General features: G+C 57.4%; 1 protein-coding gene across 1 annotated transcript in view; it reads right to left on the bottom strand.

Moving 5' to 3' along the window:
- NUP210 (nucleoporin 210) overlaps positions 1-23,857 on the bottom strand; it is a gene marked incomplete at its 5' end in the record, with an annotated part of 98,567 nt that overhangs the window by 16,689 nt on the left and 58,021 nt on the right. The window contains 12 exons of the mRNA XM_082662779.1: positions 2,643-2,801; positions 3,983-4,114; positions 5,138-5,218; positions 7,785-7,964; positions 8,136-8,198; positions 9,493-9,628; positions 9,726-9,853; positions 11,113-11,241; positions 18,716-18,817; positions 18,902-19,006; positions 19,654-19,760; positions 20,265-20,457. Of these exons, the coding sequence (XP_082518905.1) occupies positions 2,643-2,801; positions 3,983-4,114; positions 5,138-5,218; positions 7,785-7,964; positions 8,136-8,198; positions 9,493-9,628; positions 9,726-9,853; positions 11,113-11,241; positions 18,716-18,817; positions 18,902-19,006; positions 19,654-19,760; positions 20,265-20,457 (1,515 nt within the window). The remainder of the gene's footprint in view (positions 1-2,642; positions 2,802-3,982; positions 4,115-5,137; positions 5,219-7,784; positions 7,965-8,135; positions 8,199-9,492; positions 9,629-9,725; positions 9,854-11,112; positions 11,242-18,715; positions 18,818-18,901; positions 19,007-19,653; positions 19,761-20,264; positions 20,458-23,857) is intronic.

Raw genomic sequence — 23,857 nt, 5'->3', positions numbered from 1 at the left:
CAGCACCTGTTATGCAGCTGGTGATGCGGTGGCGAGGGCTGAGCTTTAAGAGGCTGAAGGCGCGATGAGGAGGGACAGCAGGTGCGCTGGGGAAGCCCCTGGGGCTGCTTCACAGAAGCACGGGCCCCCCCTGAGCCCTCGGGACATATGTGTGTGGAGAGCGGCAGAGTGACGGGGCCCAGGGTCCTGCTCGGTGACGCTGCCAGGACGGAGCCTGGAGAAAGCTCTCAATTCGCCTCTCAGAGAGACATGCTGCTCCTTACATGCCCCTCGCAGATCCACCCCCTCAGCCCTGCCTCTCGCCCTCTAGCCTGCCAGGCTCCGGCAGGATCCGCACAGAACTGGTACGGGGTGCCTGGTGACCTCAGGCCAGCAGCCGATAAACCCGATGACGTCGGATGGACTCTAATCCTGCCACGGAGGCAGCCCTCCCCTGGGGCTCCAGACCCCTCTCTGCACGCAGCCTGACGCGCCCAGCACCCTTCAGGTACCTGTCTCCAGGGACCCATCTGAGCCTAGATGCCAAGCACAGCTTTGGCTCCCCGCTGGCTTCTGCTCCGATCAGACCAGCTGGACGCTCCTAAGGGCCTGTGTCTAAAATCATCTGAGCTGATGGATGATTTTCCAAGAGGAAACTGGCCTGACTCCCCTCCCTCCGCGCACCGCCATGTTCTGACCGTACACTCAACCTCGATTTCCTCATCTGTAAAAAGGGTCTAGACGTAATCATCCTTGCCACGCTTGTCTCACAGAGCTGGGGGATTCGTGCGACACGATGGAGTGGCAGTGCTTCCTCACAGGGCACGGAGCACGGCCTCGGGAGCCAGACCGGGCTCTGGAGTCGCGTGAGCACTTCTGCCAGGCAGGCGGCATCCAGAGTGAAGCTGCCTCACTGATTACGTATCTTGCGGGAAATACACGCACAGGCAGGTCCCCTCCCACTTTCCTTAGGCATGGACCTCTGTGGTCCCTCTTGAGATGGACATGAAGGTACAAGGGGGACCTTCCTCTCCTGTTATGTGACCGGCAGAAAAGCACCACTGCCAGCACCATGGTGAACGGCCTCGGTGCCAGGGAGACGATGGGGGCTGGGGGGCCTGTGATACCGGGGGGCACCTCTCTATCAACGGGAGGCTGGCCCTTATCTCTTGCTGGTTTTGCCGTGTGGCATCATGCCATGCATTCATACTGGGCTTTTAGACAAAATCTTCCTATTTTTAAATGTTGGCAACAAATAAAAATTGTTTCAAAGCCCTGAGTGAGCCAAATAAAACACCTCTGTGGGCTGGATCCAGCGCCTCTAAGTTTCCGATGTGCTCAAAACCCATCTGCTGTCAGCCAGGGACACCGCGGCGCAGAGAGGTTAGACGACCTGACTGAGGTCACTGAACCTGGCAGCTGCAAAGCCCTGTCTTTAATTTCAGGATAGGTGTCAGAACTTGCTTCCTTTTGTTTTCAGCTAGGAAGAGCATGTATGTGTGTGTTTCTCTGTGTGTGTCTGTGTGTGTGTGTGTGTGTATTTGTCCGTGTGTGTGTGTGTGTGTGCGTGTCTGTATGTGTGTGTGTGTGTGTTTGTGTGTGTGTGTTTGAGTGTGTGCGTGTCTGTGTTTGTGTGTGTGCGTGTGGTTTGTGTGTGTGTGTGTGTGTGTGTGCGCGCCTGTGTGCCTGTGCAGGCAGGGGTGAGGGGGTTGGCACACAGGCGTTTCTCTTTGAAATCTGCTTCTTTGCCCCTGATGAGGTGTGTGCCTGGTTTAGAAATGGTTTGCTCCTTCCTGAAGGGGCCTTGAACCCATTTCTTTTCTCATGATACTTAGGGGCTGCTATCAGTTTTTCTTTGCAATTTAGGGGAACCCAGACATTACTGAGCCCCAGATTAGCAGAATGGGGTCCCTGAAGCTAAAAATGCTCTTCGTTGTTTTTACAGAGGGGCCCAGAGGGGGCAGGGGTGGTAGGGAGAGACGTGGGTCGAGCCCTGGGCTGGACAGGGGTGGCTGGGCTCTGGTCCTGCCTGGTCCGAGTCCTGCTGGGTGCCCCCCCAAGGGGCTCTGAGCAGGCCACCTCCCGTCCTCAGGCTCGGTTTCCATCAGTGAACGATGGGTCGCACCCTCTGTCTTCCAGGCACATCCCTCGAGGCCTTTCAGGACCCTCTGCTGCCCACTCCCCAGGACCCGCAGGGACACTTCACCCCCAGGGCCGCTGGCTCATCTAGGGCAGCCGCACCTGCAGCTCCTGCCCCGCAGGCTTTGTGGGAGCCCGCCTGGGGAGTGGGGAGAGTGTGTCTGCTTCTGCTAAGTGCGTCACATGTTTGTGAAATATACAGACAACTAAATGAATGCCCGGCTCAGACAATTTTCCAGGCTTTTCCCCCAAGAAGGCACCCCAGACTCTGAGCTCAGAATTATCTGCTATTCTGGGAGCACATTAAGCTACTTCAGACTTTCAGCCCTGTGCACATGCCAGGCCCCCCAATCCTGAAACATACCCCCTCCGTGAAGCCCTGGGTCACCCCATCTCTGGGCTCCCACAGCACCTCATACCCCCAGCCCCCTGATATGTGCCCACAAGGCCCCTGGGAGGAGCAGGGCTGCTGGGTTGGCCTTTGCTCTCCCGCTAACGGTGGCTTCTGCCCACCCGTCCTTTACCTGGATTTGGATCTCGTCAGAGAGCTCTTTGGCGAGGCCCAGCAGCTGCCCGGCTGTGGGGTCCTGGGCCTTGACCACCACCCTCAGCCCGGTGCGGCCCTTCACCCGACCGTGCACGTTCATGGCAAAGTTGTACTGCGACGGCAGCCGGAGCGATGCCTGCGACAGATGTCGAAAGTGTCCCCAAAGGGCAGAGCCGGACAGGAGCCCCAGACCCCCTGCACTGCCTGAATGCTCTCATCCTGCTGCCTTCCCGCCCCGTCAGGGCCTGCTACCTGGGGGCTGCAGCCCGTGGCCACCTCAGCACGAGCGCAGGGCGCCCCACGCTGCGATTCATGTTCACAGTAGCCTGTGAAAGAGGCTAGGCCAACCAGCGTTCTCACACAGGACTTCTCAGAGCCTCGGCTGTGCGGGGGGTCAGGCGAATCACCAAGAAGATGTTAGACTTGGGGTGTCCCCCCAGAGCCCCCGCCGTGGGCTATCTGTGAAAAAGTCACACGTCCGGGTACACGGGGACAGTCTGGGGACAGGACTCTGGTCCCATAGGGTCGGGGGGAGGCTCTCGTCCAGCACTAGATGAGCTTCAGGAAGCCTCCAGGAGACCCCCATCCCATGCCCGGCCCCCTCCCCCCCATCCATGGAGAGGACAAGAAGAAACCCCCAGTACCAACCCCACTCAGGTCCTGGGTGACCAAGGCCCACACAGGGTGGCAGCCTGTAGTCACCAGGGCCGGCACCCGGCCCATAGCCCACTGGCTGGGCGACCCCGGGCGCGTCCCCCCTCCTCACGCATGGGCTCCAGCTCATACAAACGGGGGCAGCACGTTCTCTCCAGCTGAGGCTTAGGGAGGGGCCGGGGACCCCCTAGGGAGGCCTAAGGGGACAGGGGTGGGGTCCTGGGATAAACCTGGAGAAAACCCCAGGGCTGCCAGGCGTCATCTCGGCAAGGGGGTCGGAAGCTACAGACTGGGGACCCCGACCAGGACCCCGAGACGTTCTGGAACTTCTGTGACATCCCCACCAGGCTGTCGTTTTTGCTGCCTTCCGCTAGCAGGTCACTAAGCCCCTGTGCAGCGCGGCTGGTCGGCAAGAATGTACTTAAAATGAAAAGGCTGCGGACTGTCCTGGGAACCGCGAGGGGGGAGCTGGGCGACCTGGTTCCTGGACACGAGCAAGACTGAGAGGCCGGGAGGGGTACCGGGGAGCGACAGTGTGGCCGCAGCCTTGGGAGAAGGAGTCAGGGAGCCACAGGAGGGCGTGAAGTGCAAGACACGTGGTGAGAACCCTCCCACCCCAACACTGTCTGGGATGGAGTCGGGGGACTCTGGGAGGGTGGGTACCTCGTGGTGCCGCCCCCGGACGTCCAAGATGTCTCGCTTGGTGACAGACCAGTGGAAGGTCAGGCCCGGCACGGCATTGCCGAAGGAGAAAGGGTTCTGGTTGTTGGTGATCCCGGTGACGTAGACAGGCATCTGCGGGGAGAAGCCAGGCCTGTGACTGCCGGGGTCCAGCGGCCGGAGCCCCACCCCCCGGATGCTCCGGGGCACTGCCTGAGCTGCCGCCCGCTGCTGGGTGCTTCCCCGTCTCCGCGGGGCAATGGGAGCCGCACCCAATTCCTCCCTAAGCAGCGGCAGGTGCAGCATAGGTCCCAGGAGGCCTGACAAAACAGCAAAGGACCGAGCGGAACACAGCACCAGCCCCGCACCTCCCGTCCTTCTTGGGCTGCGGGCTGTCGCAGCTCGGCCGGGAGACCCCATTCCTAAACGACTGCCTCTAGCTCTGGGACACCTGCAGCGCTCCCAGCCCCCGCCACACAGCTTACCCTGCTCCCCTCTTTCTCAGTCTAGCGGGGGTCCCTGCTCACAAGGGGTGGACTCGGTCTCCGACAATCTGAACTGACCGAGCGCCGACCAGAGGGAGCGCGTGGAGGTGACGTGGCGAAAGGCGGGGGCGGACCTGAGCCAGGCTGTGGGTCGGCGCCTCGTCCCGCGCTTGCCAGTGGTGCGGACGCCCTAAGTCTGCCACGTGCGCACCTCCTCTTCTGTGACGTGGACGTGACCCCGGAGCTACCTCTCGGGGCTGTTATGTGCCCCATGTGGACTAACACACAGAAAGCACCGAGAAAGCTACGCACCGTCCAAACACCGGCTCCCGAGAGGCGCCAGGTGCCAGTTTAGGTGCGGGAGGGCGACAGACTGGTGGAGACACAGGCATCACCTGCTGACGGCACCCACACGGGGCGACAGGCGTAAGCGCCGTGCGTAAGAGGAGATGGCGCCGTTGGGGAGAATGGCAGGGAGCCTTTGGGCTGCCGCAGGAAAGGCAGGGGAGTGAAGCTGGACCCCCAGGTAAACAGGGTTCAGCAGGTGAAGGGCATGGAGAACTGTCCCAGCAGAGGGCACAGCTCATTCTGAAGCAGAACTCAGGGCCTGAGCCCTGCCGAGAGGCTGCTCCGGGAGCTCAGACAGGAGGGCCTGGAGAGGTTCCCGCCTCACCTGGGTCTCCGTCCTCATCCGGGTGATGGGGGCACGGATCCTCACGGCCTGGAGCAGCAACACCTCCACCTCCACGAGGTCCTAGGAAGAGGGCTTGGGGCTCAGGCTGACTGTGGGCAGGCGCTATGTGCTAGTGACAGGAGTTTGGGGAAGGGACACCCCTCCCCCAGGAAGGAGGCTCCTGCCAAGGCCAGCTCAGAGTCACGGGTCAGAAGGCACCCATGATGCTCCTCCTCCCTAGGAGGCCTGGCTTGGCGGGTGGCTCGCCCCACGTGGACCTGGCTGCTGCCTCTTCCCTGCCCCTGGGGGTGCCAGCCTGGTCCTCTGAACCTACAGACCTGTCCGATCCAGATGCTCCAGGTCAGCACTGCAGAGACTTGGGGACACTGACCAGGGACTGTTCCTCTCTAGGCCAGGCAGCCCTCACAGGACAGGTCTCCAGACCTCCCAACCCCAAATCCAGCCTGTCTGTCTCTGAGCAGAGTACCGGGACAAATGCAGGAGCCAGGTAGAGTGTGCTTAGAATAGACTATATCCTCCTTCCTTCTGAATTCTATACTCCTGTTAATTTGGCCAAAGACTAACTTTACTGGCTTCTTTGTAGTGCTGCTGACACATGCTGAACCCAGGCTGCTAAAACCCTTAAGTCCTTTGTACATACACTCATGTGAGCCCATCTCCTGTGCCTTGTGATGTGGGCTAACTCCTGGCACGTAGTAGGTGCCCAGCTAGCCTCCCTTCCCTTCCTTCCCTGCATCCTTCTCACTGCTGTCTTCCCTTGCTAGTCCTGGACTATTCCTCGGCTTTGGGAGCTGATTCTTAGGGTGACCCGAATCGCACAGATGGAACCGTGAGCTTCTGACCAGAGTCGCGTACCCTTCTGGGACACGCGGACCTCAGGGCCTCAGGCTGAGCCCCCACCTGCCTGGGCTCAAGGAGACGCCTTTCAGATGGAGCTGGCGGTGCAGCCTTTCCATCTACCAAGGGGCACCGGGGCCTTGCCCCGGCCCCTCCTCCAGCCTGCCAGATGGGAGACGCAGAGAGGTGGCCCAGTGAGGTCGGCCTAGAGAGGAGGGTGGCCAGGAGGGACTGCATGGCCTTGTGTCCTCTAGACCAATCCCCAGCCAGTTGCTGTGTCAGCTGTGTCAGCCACGCGGGGCCCCAGGAGGAGAAAAACAAGCCCATTCCTGAGGCTGCAACCCTTTCTTTAGAGAGAAACAAAGCAGGGCCTCCTTGGTCCTTAATTTTACTCTCCTATGCCCAGTGGTTTCTCGTCTTTATAAAATAGATAGGTAAACTTGGAGTATCCACCCAGTGATTCAAAAGGACTTTGTGGTGTAAGCGGGATACTTGGAGAGAGAGTGGAACTGCTGGGAAAGGAGTAAATCGATGCACTCAGTGTCGGGTCAAAGTCAGCCCCACCCCCTCCAGAGGGTCCCAGCGCCCCAGAGCTGTGTGTTCAGGTGCTCCTAACTCGGCGGTGCTCCCGGACTGCTGTCAGGAGCCCAGTTTCTGTCCACAGCCACACCACCCAGGACAAAACGCCCTCTTCGAGCTGGGGTTCCACCGTGGCCTGACCACCAAGCTGACGCTCCTGCAGGTCGCGGCAGGCCAAGGACACGGGGAAGAATCCAAGCACCCTGAGCTCTTCTCGAGAGGCGGACATGCTCTGCCCTGTCCTTCCCAGAGGCCCACGGAAGTGCCTGGCCCTGGGAAAGGCAGAAACGATCAGACTTAGAGACACCTGCTTTCACCTGCTTGGAGTCAGGGCCACCGATATGGGATAGGGGGACCCTCCTGGGTGAGGCTTCCCCTGAGTCGGCCTCCAGAATCTCTGCTGACCCAGGAAATTGGTCAGGAAATGTCCCCCACTCCAGCGAGGAGGCGGGGGAGATGACTTTACTTCTAGCTGAGCAAAGATTCTGGCGGATGACTCAGGCTTTCTTTTTCGCCTGGAAATATAAATCCAGGTCTGAAACACTACTGGTGTCCAGTTACCCTCGTGTACAGCAGCCAAGTCAGCACATGCCTCCAAAAACATACACCATAACCCAGCAAGTGTGTCCGAGCCTAGAGCAGCCCAACTCTGCTAGGAGAACATCTCCAAGCCCAGCTGGAAAAGAAGACCTGAAGGTGGGAGGGCTCTGATGCTGGCAATACTAGGTCGGGTCCTAGAGCAGCCGTGTGGTGGCCGTGGGTCACTAGCCCGTCCCTTGGGCCCATCACCTGCACATGAGCAGAGCAGAGGGTCCGGAGAGGACTCGGGGAGGCACGTAAAGCAGAGTCCGCTGGCACAACGGCTACTGTCAGCCTGCACTGGAATGGCCCCGGGCGTGGGGCTTGGGGACCCTTCCCCTTAAGGAGCAGCCGGGGAGCCTCAGTCTGGAGGAGGGCAACCTCGGGGGTACGAGTGCAGGGCTGGCCCTGGTGGGGGTAGGTGACAGGCAGGGGCTTGGGCTCAGAGGGCAGAAGCAAGACCCTGGGAGAGGGCGGCCCTTGGCAAGAGCCCCAGCCCAGCAGGCAGGGCTTCCTCCCAGCCCGGGTCACCAACCCCGCCAGCTGCCTGGGGAGCAACGAGCCTCACCCGCGAGGCTGTGTCCAGGGCGGATTCGGAAGGTGCCCGCTGCGGTGCAGCCCACGCCCTTACCTGTGACACGACGACGAGCCTGCCGCTCTCGGCATCCACAGCCTGCACGACCCCCGACACGGCGCCGTGGCCCACGGAGAGGCCTCGCACAAGCCCGGTGCTGCCCACCAGCGCCACGCTCTCATTGCTGATGGAGAAGAGGATGTTGGACTGAGGCTGGGGGCCGCCCTCGGAGGTGATCTGGAGGGAGAAGAGCAGCGCCCGTCAGCCCGTCCCCCGGCCGGCCCACGCCTCACCCTCGGGGGCAAGGGTGCCAACACCCCAGCACTCTCCACAGCCCGTTCTGAAGCCCCAGGCAGGGGACACGGCCGCGGGTGGGGGTGGGGCGGGGGTGTGGCCTTTGGTTCCTACCTGCATCGTGGCCCCGATAATCAGCGTCACCTTCCTGGGTATCAACCTAAACGGGGGAAAGACCTGGGTGTGGAGACACAAGGGAGAAAGGGGCCCGTTGTGTTCCAAGCTCCTGCAGCCGGACACAGTCACATTCAATTCCAGAGAAGCACGGTGCGCAGACATCACTCCTCTGAAGGGGGCGCCGGCGAGCGCCTGGGGTCCCGGCCAAGCCTGGGGGAGCCCGAGCAGCCCCCACGAGACCTCATCCCACCCCTGGGCCCGAGGATCTGCGGTCCTCAGGGCCGTGTTCTGCTCCTGCGGAAGCCACCCGGGAACTGTAGAAATGCCCGCTCCCCGGCCTGCCCCGGCCCCGCCAGTCGGAGGTGGGGTCCTGCAATGTGTTTCAACAAGTCACCACGAGATCTGACACGCGTCCAAGCTTCCAACCCACTGCTTTCGAGATTTCCCCAACTCCTCTTTGGAAGGGGTCGTCTCTCCACTAAATGTCTCCAGATTCCTACTGACTAATTGCCTTAGAAGAGCCCTCTACTTCGACGGCCTCAACATTTTCCAGAGGAGGAAAGCAGGACTCGAGGGGCAGGGACGACGATGTCCCCGTCTCTGCAGCAGTGCAAAGCCCCCAGTCCTCCTCCTGTACCCCTACAACCCCTGCTTTGCCGCAAGTGTGCCAGTCGGCCCGGGGCTGCTTTGTGCGTGAGGAGTCGTCTCCGTATGGCTGCGTCATTTACAGGCAGACAGGACTTTCTTCTCAGCAGTAGAAGAAAGGTGCACTGCCATCTAGAAGCACCAACCACACCCGCCAACACCAAGCCCCCGGCCCATGTGGCCGAGATGGTGGAGGAGGGGGCAGGACCAGTTTAGTGCTGCCGAAGAATAAACTCGGACACGACTTCCTGGCCCTGGCGGCTGTGGGGCTCCCGTCACAGTTGAGACGGTCTCGGGGCCCTGGAGCTCCCTCACCCAGAACGGCTGCTCCCAGAGTTCCCTCGAGGAGCGCACCGCCTCTAAGGCCCCGACTGTCAATGGGCACCTCTGCACACGAGCCCAGGCCGGTCCGCACTCCTCCCCAGCCACCCCCTTGCTGTGCGGCAGTAGCTCCCCTCCCCTGAGCCACGCCACACCCGCTCCGTCCCGGAGAGACTGAGGTAACCCAGGCCCCTCCCTCCTGCGGCCCCAGGTCCCCGGGACCAGTGAAGGCCCCCTTTTCATCAGAAGACACAGTAGGGCAGTTTAATACGGCCCCTCCACGTGGCTTCCTGGGCTGCCCCTAAAACGCCCAGCCTATCACAGAAAAGCCCCAACATGCAACAGGGGCTGGGCTGAGGCCATGAAGCATGAAGAGGGACAGCTTTACCTCAATCTGCTGTGGGGCCGAGTTGATTCTCTGTCCAGCCTTATCGGTCACGGTTGCGGTGAGACTGGTCTGGCCAATGGCCACGCCATGGACGCGGAACACGGCGGTGTAGTCGTCTGGGGCCTCGTCGAGGGCCCTGGAACAGAGGGAGGGGCTGGGACTTCTTCCCCGACAGACCTGTCGGCAATGCCCTGAGATGCCCTCCTCTGACCCCTGATCCTGCAAGGACTCACACCAACGTGACGATCTGGGAGGCTGCCCGGAGCTTCAGGTCCATGAAGGCCAAGTACTTGGCCAGGAAGGGCTTCTTGTGGAAGTCCAGCACACGAACATATGCCTTGACCGTCTTCCCAATCTCCACCTACATCAAGGGGGACAGAGACTCAGGGGTGGCCTTCGAATGACCCATGCCACCACCTGTGGTACCCTACGGCTCTCTGCAAAAGCATCAACAACCTCAAACCCACAGACCCAAGTTGACCTTCAGACTATCAGCCCATGAACAAATGAAAATCGGTTACGTGCTTTCTGTATTCAAGAGGCCTCAGGGATACGTCGACGCATAAATGACACATCCCACTCTGAGAGAACTAACAATCTTGGGGGGGGATAAATTAGAAGTATGGGATTAACAGATACACATTACTATGTATAAAGTAGATAAACAACTGGATTTACTGTATAGTACAGGGGTTATATTCAATATCTCACAATAACCCATAATGGAAAAGAATCTGAAAAAGCATATATGTATGTATAACTGAATCACTGTGCTGTACACCAAAAACTAACACAACATTGTAAATCAACTATAATCCAATAAAAAGAGAGAACTAACATCTCCTTAGAGAGACAATCCATAGCTTAGAATAGCAACAGGCGTACAGTGGGGGTTAAAAAGGGCTCAGTGACCCAAGAGTTCACACCTGGCACGTAATATATACAGCGAGAACTCTGGGAAACATGAGTCAGAAATGCTTAGTGAAAGAACTCAAGTCTGGAAGCAAATCACCAGAGGAAATGAGATCAGAGGAGGACTACCTGAGGCTAAGAGAATATTGACTTTTAAGGAGTCCAAGTTGCTTGAATGTCCCCCTCTAATTACCAACTGTTCTCTCCCCCCAGGAAGACAGGACTCTGACAGCATCCCTCTTTAAGCCTCACTGCAGTTACTTCAGGTATTTGGAGTAAAATCCCTCTTTACATTAAAGAAAAGCCCAGATCTATTATGTATTCATTTTGCGAAAGCACTCGGCGTTAGTACATCTTACTCATCTGCCACTGAAATTTCTAAGAATCCAAAATGTACATACTGGGGAGAAAATTCACATTCAGCAATGCATGCACCGGGCTGGTTAGTAACTTGCACCAGTCAGAGGACAGGAATTCCCAAGCTGCAGCTAACGTGGGGACAACTTCCGGCGGGATTTACAGCCAGGTTTTACAGGTGTCAACTGAGATGAAGACGGATACCCTCGGAGGCCGCTCTGCACTGAGCCCAGAATGCTGGGTGAAACAGCACTGCGAGCTGCAGGTGGACACGAGGAAAACACCCCCTGAACCCCCATCGTTCTCCAGGCCTCCGCAGGGAGGGAGCCGTATCGGGAAGTTGACACTGACCTTGTCCACCACGCGGATGTACAGCTCCTGAATGTCCGAGACATAAACGTCAGCCTTTGCCGGGGCCGGGAAGGCTAAGCACAAGTCGTGGATCATGATGGTTGAGGTGCCCGGGAGCAAAGGGTGCACCTGCAAGGTCAGAGGTGGGTGCGGTTACACAGCTGCTCACGGCAGCAGCCTGTCGCCCGTGGGACACTGTCTCCCAGAGACTGCAGACCAGGGCTTGGAAAACCCTAACGTTGCCCTGCCCACTCCTCATCACGAGTACCCACTGCCAGCCAGGGGAGGGGCTTGGGATGTAAAACGTTAGAGCCAGGATAGATCTCAGAGAGCATTTATTTCAACTTTGCACAATTTACAGAGAAGAAAATGGAAGCTGCTTCAAGGTGGGGTTGGTCAGAGCTTGGCAGAGTGAGGACTCACACCCAGGGTTCCGTATCTCCTGTCCAGGCCACCTGCCCCTGCAGCTCCCATAAGAGAAGAGCATCCCATGGGGTCTCCTGTGAAACTGCAAGTCAGGGGCTGGTAGAGGGTGAGACCACTGTTTTCCAAATGAAGCTCTCACTGAGAAATCCTAATCTGAGCCCACAGACTCTCAGAACCTGGGAACGGGCCGAGGAGGCCACCAAGTCTTCAGTGCGAGCTCTCTGAATCTTGCCCATCCCCACATTCACCTCAACCTCTGCTGTGTTTGCAGTAGAGCCCTCATAAAATGTTTGGAGTGCAGGAATTCATCTAAGCTCCTGTCTTCCACGCTTTCACTGCCAAAGGCCCCCTTTAAGTCTTCTTCTCTCTCTACCTTCTTCCAGGGATCCCACCTTCAGAAAAGTCTCTCCCCAGACAAACTGCATCATCACCACTCTCTCACGTTGGGGATGGACTCGTGGTAACTTGTCATGTTGCTTAGGCGTGCATCTCAACTGAGTGGTCTTGGGGGCTGGGCAGGTGGAGGCATGTCATGGAGCTAGTGGGTGGGCCCGCGGCTGCCTCCCATCTCTACCTGGCCCTGGCTTTGCTGCCTGAGATTTGTGGTCTTATATTCACCGGGGGTGGGAGATGGGCGGTGGGTACAGTGAACTGCTCAGTGTTGGCAAAGCTACAATTTCAATGTCAAGAACCTGTGGGGGAAAAACGTCAGGAGACAACCAAATACTATCCTATTGCACCCAGGTTAGAAGCCTTCAAAGGCTGCCCAGAGTGAGCCCACATCCTTAACACATCCTATAAGAACCTGGCACGATCTGGCCCTTGCCCAGGACTCTGGTTTCACCGCAAAACACCCTCCCCCATGGCCATCACACTCCAGCCATCTGGCGCCTGTCCACCCGCCTCAGGGCTGCATAGTCCACCTTTGAGATGTGGGGGCTTGTCCTCCCCCTGTGCCCACCTGCTGGCTCCCACTCACCCTCGGTCCCATTCAAGTGTCCCTCCTCGGTAAAATCTCCCCTGATCTGGAAGGTCGGGACCTTTGCCCCTCTGCTCTCTTCTCCTGCTGCAGCTGTACCACTCTTCACTCCAACTCGATGTAGACCTCCCTGTGCAACCTCCCCCAGGCTGTCTTCTCCCCTAATGCAGCCTCAGGACCGAGCCTCACACCTGGCCAAGACTCGGCCCCCGCCCAGCGTGTTGAGTACACTGAGATCCAGGGTCACAGCTCCAAGGCGCTGGTTAATGTAAGGAGACCTGCACCTGCCTCAGCTCAGCTTCAGCCCTGGCTTTGTCAACACGTGGGAATTTTTGAAAAAAGGGGTCTGCAAACCCCAGGTACCATCATCTATTTGGGAAGTGCTGATTCTGGCCCACATCCTTCAGTGAACACATGGGGAGACAGGCCCACCCAGGGTGGGAACCCAGCCTTGAAGGGGCAGCACTGGGGAGGGAACACGGTGCCCGAGCCCCCAGTTTAGGGCTTCTTCTCCCACACTCAGCCACTTCGCAGAGCTGGATGCCACCAGCAGCCAGAAAGGAACCGTCGGGCAGGGGAGGCGGCAGGGGCTTGAGAACTCTGCCAGCAGCACTGGGCTCACAGGTACATCCACAGATGAAGGGGGCCCAGGGTATTTCACACAAGGACTCAAGTCGCTTAATAAAGATTCCAGAGTGGAAATCACGCTGGCGCTCCGAACAACGGCTGTGTAGTTTGACCCAGGGCCACGCCAGCCTGCTATCAAATACGCCGAGGACTGGAGGCCACAGGGCTCCAGTTTTGCGGAGGACGATTCACTTGGCTTATTACGCATCCCCCAGAGAGAACCCATTTAAAAATCACAGGGAGAAGCGAGAGCTCTAATCTGATCCTCCTGCAAAAGCTGCCGCTGTCAGGAGTGACACGTCCTTCATAACGCAGAGAAATGACGCGCTCGCTGTACCTACGGGGCCAGACCCGCGCGGGGGGCGCATGGAGGCGTTCCCTCTTCTTTTTCTCTCCTTCGAAAGAGCCACTTTGCGCATTTTAAACAAAGACATAAATGGCGGTGGGGAAATCGATTCCTTTTCCGCTTGATTTCCCAGCAGCTGGACGTCCAGGCGCCTTCCGGATGATGGAGCGGGAGACGGCGTCAGGCTGCCACCCACCAAAGGGCCGCGTGGCCCGTCCACACATCAGCTCCTGCCAGCCCACTGGACAATGAACAGTGCTTTACGGGCGTGCCCACCCGTCACTCCAGAGACAAACCACTGGAGGAAACGAGGGGACGTGCCGGCCAGCAGATGGCACAGGGGTGGGGGTGGCGGGGGTGGGATCCTGTCCCCCCCCGCCGACCGTGTATGTGTCACCACCCTCTTCTCCAGGCTCCAGACCCACCTGCTTCCTGACGGACGTGTGAGGGATGCACGTGCAGGAGGGGAGGTGGGTAAACCCACGCCCAGCATGAATTCTCGTTCCCAAGGGGTAAAGGTGCCCACTGAGAGCCCAGGAGAAGTCCTGTCATCTCTTTGGAGACGGGAACGCGTTATTGTGCATTAAGATGCCATGTGTGGAGCCGGGGCCGCTCTGCTCGCGCCCTCCACCTGCACCCGCCAAGCCCCGAGGGGCCGCTGCGTCATCACGGCCCCTCGCTTCCCAGGGCCCATCACACTTCACACGTGTTCACTACAGAGGAGCAAGGACCCTGAAGATACTTCCGAACATCGCTGGCACCATCCGCTTCCATTTCCCATGCGTGCCCGTCGATGTCTCGTGCTGGCCAGGCCGTGCCATGCGAGAGGGTGGGGATCCATGCCCCCGGCAGACATGGACGCCCTTGAGGCTGGTGGGGGATGACCAGGGTCACACTGAGATAAGAAACTTCATCCAAGGGCCCCAGCCAGCCCGGAGGCTTCCCGCAGGCGAACACACCGCAGGCGGGACACACCCGAGTTCACGCCCCATGGCTACCACTTACCACCTGCCCCAACCCAAGGAAGGACCCCCTTCTGATGCACCTCCTCAGAGGTACAACGTCACCGTGACCAGCCGCATATCCCAGGACCCAGAGAGGCCCTGTCTGCTCCCCGCTGGAGCCCTGGAGCCCGGACCAGGCCTGGCAAGTGACGGGCACGCACCTTTGCAGGGTGAATGCGTTAATGAAAGGCGTGAGGGCTCAGCACGCGCTAGGTTGCTTCCCAGCTGCCGATCTTATAATCACACAGCTTCTGCGTGGAGGGCTTATTTTGAAATGTTAAGAACTGGTGAGAAGACAGAAACCCTGAGTTTGAATCAGGTAAACGCTCCTATGTGTAAACTCGCCAAGAAGGAAAGAGAGGTGCATTGCAGAGGGTTTGGGTCTGTGTGAGCCTGCACAGCCCTGGGTGCATGGTGGGGGCATAACCACCCCACCACAGCCCCCGTGCGGTGTGTGAGCGCCAGACTCCCTTCCAGAGACGCTTGGAAGCCAACACACACCACCAGCCATTCTTGCCTCCAAATGGGTATCAATAGGAAAGAAAGAAACAATTCTCTCTGAGCTAATTGAAGAAATGTTGTGGGCTTCCTCCCCTCTGTGATTAAAGGAAATGAGAATGCTGCTAATTAGCAGATGGAAAATGCCATAGAAACGTGTAAACGTCCTTCAGAAACAGCCCTCCGAGAAGCTGCAAGGAGCTGTCATCGGCTGTCAACACTCCATGAAAAATCCCTCCCACACTTTACAGAAGAGGCAAAGGGAACCAGAACCTAATTCCACCTGGAGCCGCAGTGGTCTCTGCACAGGCCTGAGGTGGGGGGAAGCAGAGAGCCTGGCGGCCAAGGCGCCTCCAGGATACCTTCTGGGCAAACACGATCCTGGTGGATCGGGCACTGAACGTCAGGCACAGCTGGCACGTCCTGAACTCGGTGCCAGACGTGTCCTGGTGTCGTGTCTGCAGTGGGGCACTTAGCCCCACTCAACAAGAGCCACGGAGGATGACACATGTGGGCGAAGGCCAGTCCTACAACCTGGAGAGGGAACTGCTATAACTCTTTGGGACCATCTGTAAACTGGGGATGTCAGGCTTGTCTTGGCCGGGAGAAGCCTAGAGTCTGTTGCTGACAGGGACTGCACATTGTAGGACATTGCTAGGCTAAGCAGGGGTTCGTAGGTTTTGGGAAACCTGACTCTGACGCTGGAATCCCATCTTGAGTCGGACAAGCATGCTAGCCTCTGTTTGAATGCCTCCAGAGACGGGGAGCTCACTACCTGAAGCAGCAGCCTAGTCCATCACAGACTGTCAGAACCTCTTGTTCTTGGAAGAAGGGTCTCTTTCCGGCCACAGGGCTGCCCTCAGGGCTCACTCAAAACGTGTGGTGCAAGGTAAATGTGAGTAAAAAGGTGCCCAAGTTTTGTTAGCACTGCACACATTTTTCTGAACTTGAAATTTCCCTCTTTTATATAACAGGGGAGTTATTTTTAATCTCCAGAGATAAAGCAAAAAAAGGCATATTTCAAGCAGTTGGAATCATTTACAATTTGAGGTTTTCCCTTTAATGTTAAGGATTTGACAGTGAACACTTACTTACATGGAAGAGGAATGGCCAGGGAATTATTCTTTCTTTTATAGAGGGAATATAAGTGCATGGGGGAGAGCTTCCTACCATCTCAGGCATCCAGCTGCCCCCAAGCTCCCTCTAACGACACACATTTGTCCACAGGTGCCGAGAGATGGCTTTTTCTTGCTCTGATCTATGGTGATAAACCCAAAAGGTCCCAACATCTGTAATTCTGCCTCTGAGAAAAACAGGAATGTTATGACGTGCTTCCTCGCCCTTCACCGAGGGGCTGCCCTGTGAGAAAGCATCCTTCCAACAAGACAGCTAAAGACCAAAGTCGCCCACTGGAGGAAGGTAAGAAAATGTTAGGAAAACAAAACAACAAAAAAACTAGATCATCCTAGAAAGACACATGCTACCAAAACTGACTCAAAAAGAAACAAACAATCTGGATAGACATGTAAGAAGTGAAGAGTTTGAATTCATATCAAAAACTACCCATGAGGAAAGCCCGTGACCAGAAGGCTCCACTGGTTAACTCTACCAAACATTCAAGAGTTACTGTTACCAATTCTACCCAGACTCTTCCAAAAATTAGAAGAGGGAACATTTCTAAGTCATTCTATGAGGGTGATATCACCCTGATACCCAAACCAGGCAAAGACATCACAAAAAAGAAAATCACAAACCAAAATCTCTCACGAATATGAACATAAACTCAACAAAATACCAGCAAACTTTAACCAGTTACACGTAAAAAGAATTATATACCATGAGCAAGTAGGGTTTATCCCAGAATGCAAGGTTGGTTTAATATCTGAAAGCCAATTAACGTAACACATGATATCAATAGAATAAAAAACAAACAAAAAAAAGATTATTTTAAGAGACACAGAAAAGGCATTTGACAAAATCCAACACCCTTTCCTATGTGTGTGTGTGTAAGAATAGGGAGGTGATTACTAAGGTATTTGGGGGTTTTTTGAGGTGATAAAAAAACCTAAAACTAACTGCGGTGATGGTTGCCTGCATCTATGAGTACACTAAAAACCACTGAATTGTGACATTAAGTGGGTGAATTGTATGGTATGTGAAAGATACCTCAATAAAACTGATATTAAAAATAATAAAAGTTGGCGAGGGTGCGGGCCAGCTGTCCCTTAGCTACAGTCTCTGCCGTCTAGTTTACCGCAGTCCCCACCACGCCCTATTACCTCCAACGCTGAAGCTAAGCATCTGGTGACGGTTAGCCCAGCTCCTCCCAGTATGTTCCTCACACCCTGCTCATTTGCCTCACTTACTCTACACCTGTCCCACTTCAGAGACAACTCATGTCATGGCCACTGTATCAAGACAGTCAACAGAGGCAAAAAGAAAGTCAGAGAAAGGGACCAGTGGGGAGTCATGGCTGGAAACCCTGCGGAGAGTGAGGTGACATACTCCTAATTCCCGGCTACGACACACATTTATTTACTGCACAACCATGGGCAAGGCAGCCGGGCTGTGTTTCTGAAAGGAGATTGTGGGACCAGTCTCTGTGAAGGCTAAGTCCCTGGAATGCGTGTTTTGTGCTCTCGCCAGTGGTGAGGGCTCCCCCGCAAGGACAGGCTATGCTGAAAGCAAGCGCGGGCAGCAGGATGGCAGGATGGCTTTCTCCTGGCTTCCCTGGCTGCACCACAGGAACCCGCACCATGTGTCAAGCACGGAGTGCCCCCGCCTCTCTCGAGTCCAGGACAAGTCTCGCTCGGTGCTGGGATGACTGGAAAACTCCCCCAACACCTGGCAACCAGCCTTCACCAGGGGAAAGCAGGTCTTAGGCTCTGAGCAACCCAAAGGCCGCAGCAGAGCTGCAATTTCAGGACACCGCATGGGTGTCACGGTCTCTTGGTTCTTGGCTGCCTGCAATTGCGACTCACAGCAGTGGTTTGACACACTCAGCGGTCAGAGTTTCCTTTTAAAGAAAGTTCAGTTTTCACGACAGCATAATAACTCACTGTGCCAATATGCAGAATTTAGGACGTTGGTGTCTGTTTGCCTTTACTCTTTGTCATGATCATAGGGCGATTCTTTAAAAATAAAAAAAATTAAACCACCTAAATGCTCTACAAGGAGAGAATGGCTGAGTACACATGACTGTGAGAAAATAATCAGCCAGCCTACATAGCAACACGGAGAAAAAAACCCTTAGAATAAAAGCACTGAAAAGAGCAGAATGCTCAATTCTTCCACACCATGGGCACAGCTAGGGAGAGGGTCAGGGAAGGAACATGGAGAAACAGAGAAAGCTGATACATCTTTAAAGGCAATTTCCTTATGGTTCTTATACTGGTACTCATGTAATAATATTTTCATCTTAATTGAAAGGAAACCAATTAAGATGAAAATATTATTACTAGGTAATAATAATTATTATATAATTATTAAGTTCAATTAATTATTAAATTTAATTATTAAATACTAATTATTATTACTAGGTAACTACAGTGCGGGTAGTTTGTGGAGATGGAATACAAACCACAAAGGTAGCTCGTGAGTTTCACAAACAGCGAATCAGGGAATCTGAAGACCGTCCAACACACCAGCCGAGACTAAGGGCCAGCTGCGGCAACAATCTGCTCACTAGCACGAAGAGGGAGGCGGGGGCAGGGCCCCACTCACCGTGGCGATGCCCCGGGCTTCCTGATAGGCCACCCTGACCACATCCGCGCTGCTGGTGTTGAGGAAGAAGTAGCCAGAGCCTTCTCGGACGTGCAGCTCTGCCTGTTAGGAGGGGCCAGCTGGTGTCAGAGGCCTGGGGTCCCCCAGGGGTCACACCCAGGCACTGGAGCAGGGGGGAGGCTGTACCTGCACGCCCGGGTGGTTGTAGATGGCCACCTCTTCTGGACTGACCCTCACGTCTTCCACCAGCAAGAGTTCGATGGAGGCCGACACGGGCATGAGGGGATGGTGCTGAACGGGCAAAGCCAGCACTGTCAGACCCAGGGGGGCTGGGGGCCACCTCAGGCCAGCCCACGGCCTCCCCCAGAAGAGCAGGACGAGTGGCCCCAGGGGCTGGCGCCCCCCCGCCCCGCAGGACCTCATTATGTCGGGGACACGAGCCCAGTAACACCCATCGTGCTTTGAGACCACAGCCCTGCGAGGCCTCCTGAAGTCCTGCCCAGGTGGGCGCCTCATCCCACCTGCCAGGCTCCCGGGATGGACGACTGACACGCACCCCAGGAAAGTGGGACGGCGTTGCAGGCAGTGGGAGCTGCGGGCTTAGGGGATGGGGCTGAACCAGCTCTGCACACTCAGCTGGGGCCGCGGCGGGGAAGAGGCTGCGGCCCAAAGGCCTGAGGGCCCCCGAGGCGTGCGCCAGAGACGGCGTGTGGCGAGGTCCCTCTGCCTTTCAGCTGGATCCCCCCGTTGCCTGCGTGCAGGGTGTGCAGCGGGGGAGACTGAGGCAGGGAGCCTGGTGAGGAGGCACCCCTGATCATGGAGCGGGGGGTGACCGGGGTGCAGCCCAGCGAGGGGCTCAGGACCCTGGGACGCCGGGCACAGCACAGGAGAAGCAGAAGCAGCAGGGCTCCCCGGCCCCCCAGGGCTCTGGTCAGTACCGGCTGCTTCACTCTGGCCATGTCCAGGTGGGACTGCTGGTAGCCAGTGGCAGTGGCAGAGATGGCCGTGGTGCCCGAGGCCTGGTGAACTGAAATGGCCTGCAAACCTGAGTGCGGGAGAGAAAGCGGCGTCGGGTTTGGGCCCCGCTGCTGTATCTGTGAGGCGGCCCCTCCTTCCCTCTGTCTAATTTGCAGCGTTAGATCTCCCACAGCCCTAACAATAGGTGATGGGCTTCGTTTACACCGTGTGCACCCTAAGAGTTAACGGGCCCTGAGCTAGGTTCCCGGGGCAGCTTAGAGGAGCTGCAGGAGACAGCTCAGCTCCCGGCTGCCGAGGGGTCTGTGATGGCAGCGTCACAGGGCGTCGGCGCCAGGCCGGTCTGTGTACAACCTGGGTTTGAGATTCAGCCGCCGTGTGCCCCGAGCTGTCTGCCCATCTCCCACACAGAGAGGCCATTCCTACGTCACAGGCGTGGGAGGATTAAAGGAGAGTCCTGAGGCTCCCTGAGCTTTGGCCCTGGACAGAGGGGGTCGCAGCCCTCCATCCACAGCTGCCGGCCCCCTCGGCGCGCGGCTCGTCTGTCTGGGGCCGCCGCTCGCCACCCGCTCACCGTGCAACTTCTTTTGGCCGCTCCCATCGTCCCGGGGCACCAGCTGTAAGGGCGGGTCCAGCTCGATGCTGGCCAGCGACGGCCTGGTGGACTCCCACTGGACGCTCAGCGAGCTGAAGTTGTCGAACCTGCGGCCCTGCTGGTCATAGGCGGCCAGGTCCAGCAGGGGGTTGCGATGGCTGGAGACCGGAACCTGCAAGAAGCCGAGGTTACCCGCTATGGCTGCACCCCGGACTGGGCGGGGTCGCCCCTGACCACACGGTGCAGCGGACCTGCCGGCTGCCTTGTAAGCTCGTAGGGGTCCCGGCGAGCCAGTGGGGGGCAAGTCGCGAACGGATGGTCACTACTGCCAGCCAGCAAGGTGCCCCCAGCCCTATGCAACCTGGCCTCCTGCTCCAGTCCGTGGTCCTCAACGGGGGCCTTGGCGGGGTCTGGAAGCATTTTTGGTTGTCACACTGCGGGGGGCGCAACTGGCGTCTAGTGTGTAGAGCTTGGGGTGCTGCCGAACACCCCAGGGTGCACTGGGCAGCCCCCCAAGAAGGAGCGATCTGGCCCCAAATGTCAGCAGTGCCGAGGCTGGGGGGCCCTGCCCTCGGCCTCCCCACCCGAGCCAGGCTGCTCTCCTCCACTCAGCCCTCCCCTCTCCAAATCCTGCCACCTCCCCCCGCCCCATGCCCACCTCAGCCCCTCCAGGATGCCCCGCCTCGTGGTTCAACAGGAACGCCAATTACACCCCAAAGTGTCCCAGAGCCACTGGGATGGCAAAGCTCTCAGCTGGCCTTGACCACCCCGGTGATGGGGGCTGCCATCCACCCACTGAGGGTGAGGACGGGTCCCGGGGGAGGGAAGGGACAGAGGTCCTCGGTGGCTCAGCGGCAGGCCCCTAGGATTCCACTCCAAAAGCCCACCTCCTGCTGCGCGCACCTGAGCAGCTCTGCTCCCCAGGGCCCGTGGGGGAGCGGCCTCATTCCCCTAGACCGAGGTTCACCCCGCCCTCCCGGCCCGAATGGACGCCCGGCTCCCACAGCCCGGACTCCAACCCACCTCCGCCCAGGCAAGTCACCCACTTTCTGGAGTTTCTCCACGTGAAGTGGGAATTGCACGAGATCCTCCTTCCAGGGCTCTGTTTTAAATAAGGGTCGCGTGAGAGCATTTTAAGGGGCCTGGTTCGTGTCACTCAGGCAGGAACCTGAGCTCAGCAGTATCCGTACTTCCCCAGGCACGGGTCCAGGAGGAAGGACTGAGCTTCTCTGGCCCTTGCAGTCAGGAGTGAGGGCATCACTTGCTTTGGCCAGTGAAATGTGACAAGTCACTCGTGACAGTTCTGGGGGCAGAAGCTTGAATGGTTAGAACGTGATCTGCCAGCTCTGCTTCTCTGCCCACGTTCAACTTGGGGGCCGCTCCACCGCCCAAGTCTTGGAAGGAAGATAACGACGAAGTGGGGCCCTCAGCCCACTGCGATGCACACACTGCGTGAGCGCGAAGTGAGCCCTTACTGTGCAGGGGTGTCGGTACTGCCGCCGAGCCCACCTGGCCCGCCTGATGCAGTCAGCAAACTCCCACCTCCCTCGCCCCCGGAGAACTCTGGACCAAAGCAGGTCCCAAATTCTAAATGCAGGTCAGCATGATCACCTGGGGATGCAAAGGAGTTTACAACCATTGTGGACACGAGTCGGGAGCTGTGACTGTGGGCGGGCAGAACAAAGTGCGTATTCTAGAGGCCCCACTCTGTCCCCCAGATGCGATCCAGGGCGGAAAACTAACGTTCTTCCCTTCCTCTTCCTCCCCGGGGCGGGGCGGGGGCGGGTGGGGGGGGAATGAACAAAGCATCAATCATGCTCACAGGTTCACTGGTCCTGCCAATGGCAAGAGCATCATCCCCAAACGGGGAGGCTGAGGCTCAGAGATGTTATGTTGCTTGCCCAAGGTCACACAGGTTTAGGGGTGGGACTCTCTGGTCTGATTTTAAAGCCCACCGGCCTCGCCAGACGCTGTGCAGCCTCTCCCCAGCACACGAGTCAGGAGGCAGCTCCATTCAAGCCCCAGCCTGTCACCTTCTGGCAGTGAGCTGCACGGCTGATGCCCAGCTCAGAGGACTGGGGTCAGGCCAGAGTGCAGTCCCACTTTGTCACTCCGACAGGTCAGCCCCGTTTTAGTGCCTGGCCTCGCCAGTGACCGACTCTGCAAACACGTCCTGGGCAGCCTCTGGCTTTGGAGACGTATAAAGTGAAACGGATTTGCACCAGGATGTGTGGCAAGGATATATCTTCCTCAGGGTCCCCTGGTGAGACCACAAGTCTCAGGGGCCACACCTGACTGGCTTGCGGCTCTGGAATCCCAGCACGGATGGATCACAAGGAATTCTGTGTCTGAGCAAAGATCTACAACACACGAGAGCCAATTCAGAGCCGCACTCGCTGCCTGACCGGCATCTTCCAGCCAAGAGACAACCCTGGGCTGACCCCGAGGTCACAGCCCACAGATGGCCAGACTCGGCTCCTTCAGCGAGTAGCCAATGTTTAAGTACAGGAAAGAGGCACTTGGATCTGTTTTTTCCTTTGAAATTGAGAAGGTTTGGCCAGCCTGGGGTTGAACAGGCTGGAGCTGAGGGGGCTTTGGAGGAGCACCCGCTGTTCAGGCCTGACCATCCCCCCGGCCCTGTCCTCGGCACCAGGCATGTGAGCCTACAGAATAAGGGCAGCGGGCGGGGGGGCTGGGGAGGGGTCCCTGGATCACTCATCCACCCACCATTCACTGAGCTCCCACCACGAGCTGGGCCCTGAGAGAGAGACTCACAAAGATGGAAATGAGTACAGGCACAGCTCGGAGATGTTGCGCTTCGCAGATCCCTCGTTTTTACAACCTGAAGGTTCGTGGCAACCGTGTGTCGAGAGATTCTGTCACTGCCATTTTCCTAACAGCATTTGTTCACTTCATGTCTCTGGGTCACGTTCTGGTAATTCTCGCAATAGTTCAGACTTTTTCGTCATTATTATATGTACTTGTTAGGGTGTCTGTGATCAGGGACCTTTGAAGTTACTGCCATGACTCACTGAAGGCTCAGAGGTCGGTTAGCATATTTTAGCTATAAAGTCCTTTTTAATTAAGGTCTGTACATTGTTTCTTTAGCCATAACACTATTGCACACTTAATAGACTATAGGATAATATAAATGTAGCTTTTATATGCCCCGGGAAACCAAAAAGTTCCTGCGACTTGTTTTATCGCGATATTCGCACTGTACTGCCGAACCCACGCCGTCTCTGAGGCCTGCCTGTGCATAAATTCTACAGCATTAGTTGATGTTAGGTGCTTGGGGCCGGGGAGGGGGAGAAGGGAACCGCGTAGGAAATGCTGAGTGGGGACCTTCAGATAAGGTCTAAGGCTGAGGAAGGCCCCCCCCACACCCCGAGAAAGTAACGTGTGAATAAAGAGCTGCGGGTTCAGGAGGGAAACAACTCCAGCCAGGGGACAGCAAGCCAGAACATGGGACTGTCCCAGCGTCCGAGCACTGATCGCGGGGGGAAGGTGACGGGCGGTCCCAGGGCCTGCAGGTCCCACTCTGACTCCCTATGTCCGGTCCCGCTTATCCC

The sequence above is a fragment of the Grampus griseus genome, assembly GCF_964374135.1.
Source record: "Grampus griseus genome assembly, chromosome: 10".
In the NCBI taxonomy this organism is placed as follows: domain Eukaryota; kingdom Metazoa; phylum Chordata; class Mammalia; order Artiodactyla; family Delphinidae; genus Grampus; species Grampus griseus.
The sequence above is the reverse complement of the archived record's forward strand: the minus strand, read 5'-3'. Positions and strand labels throughout refer to the sequence as shown.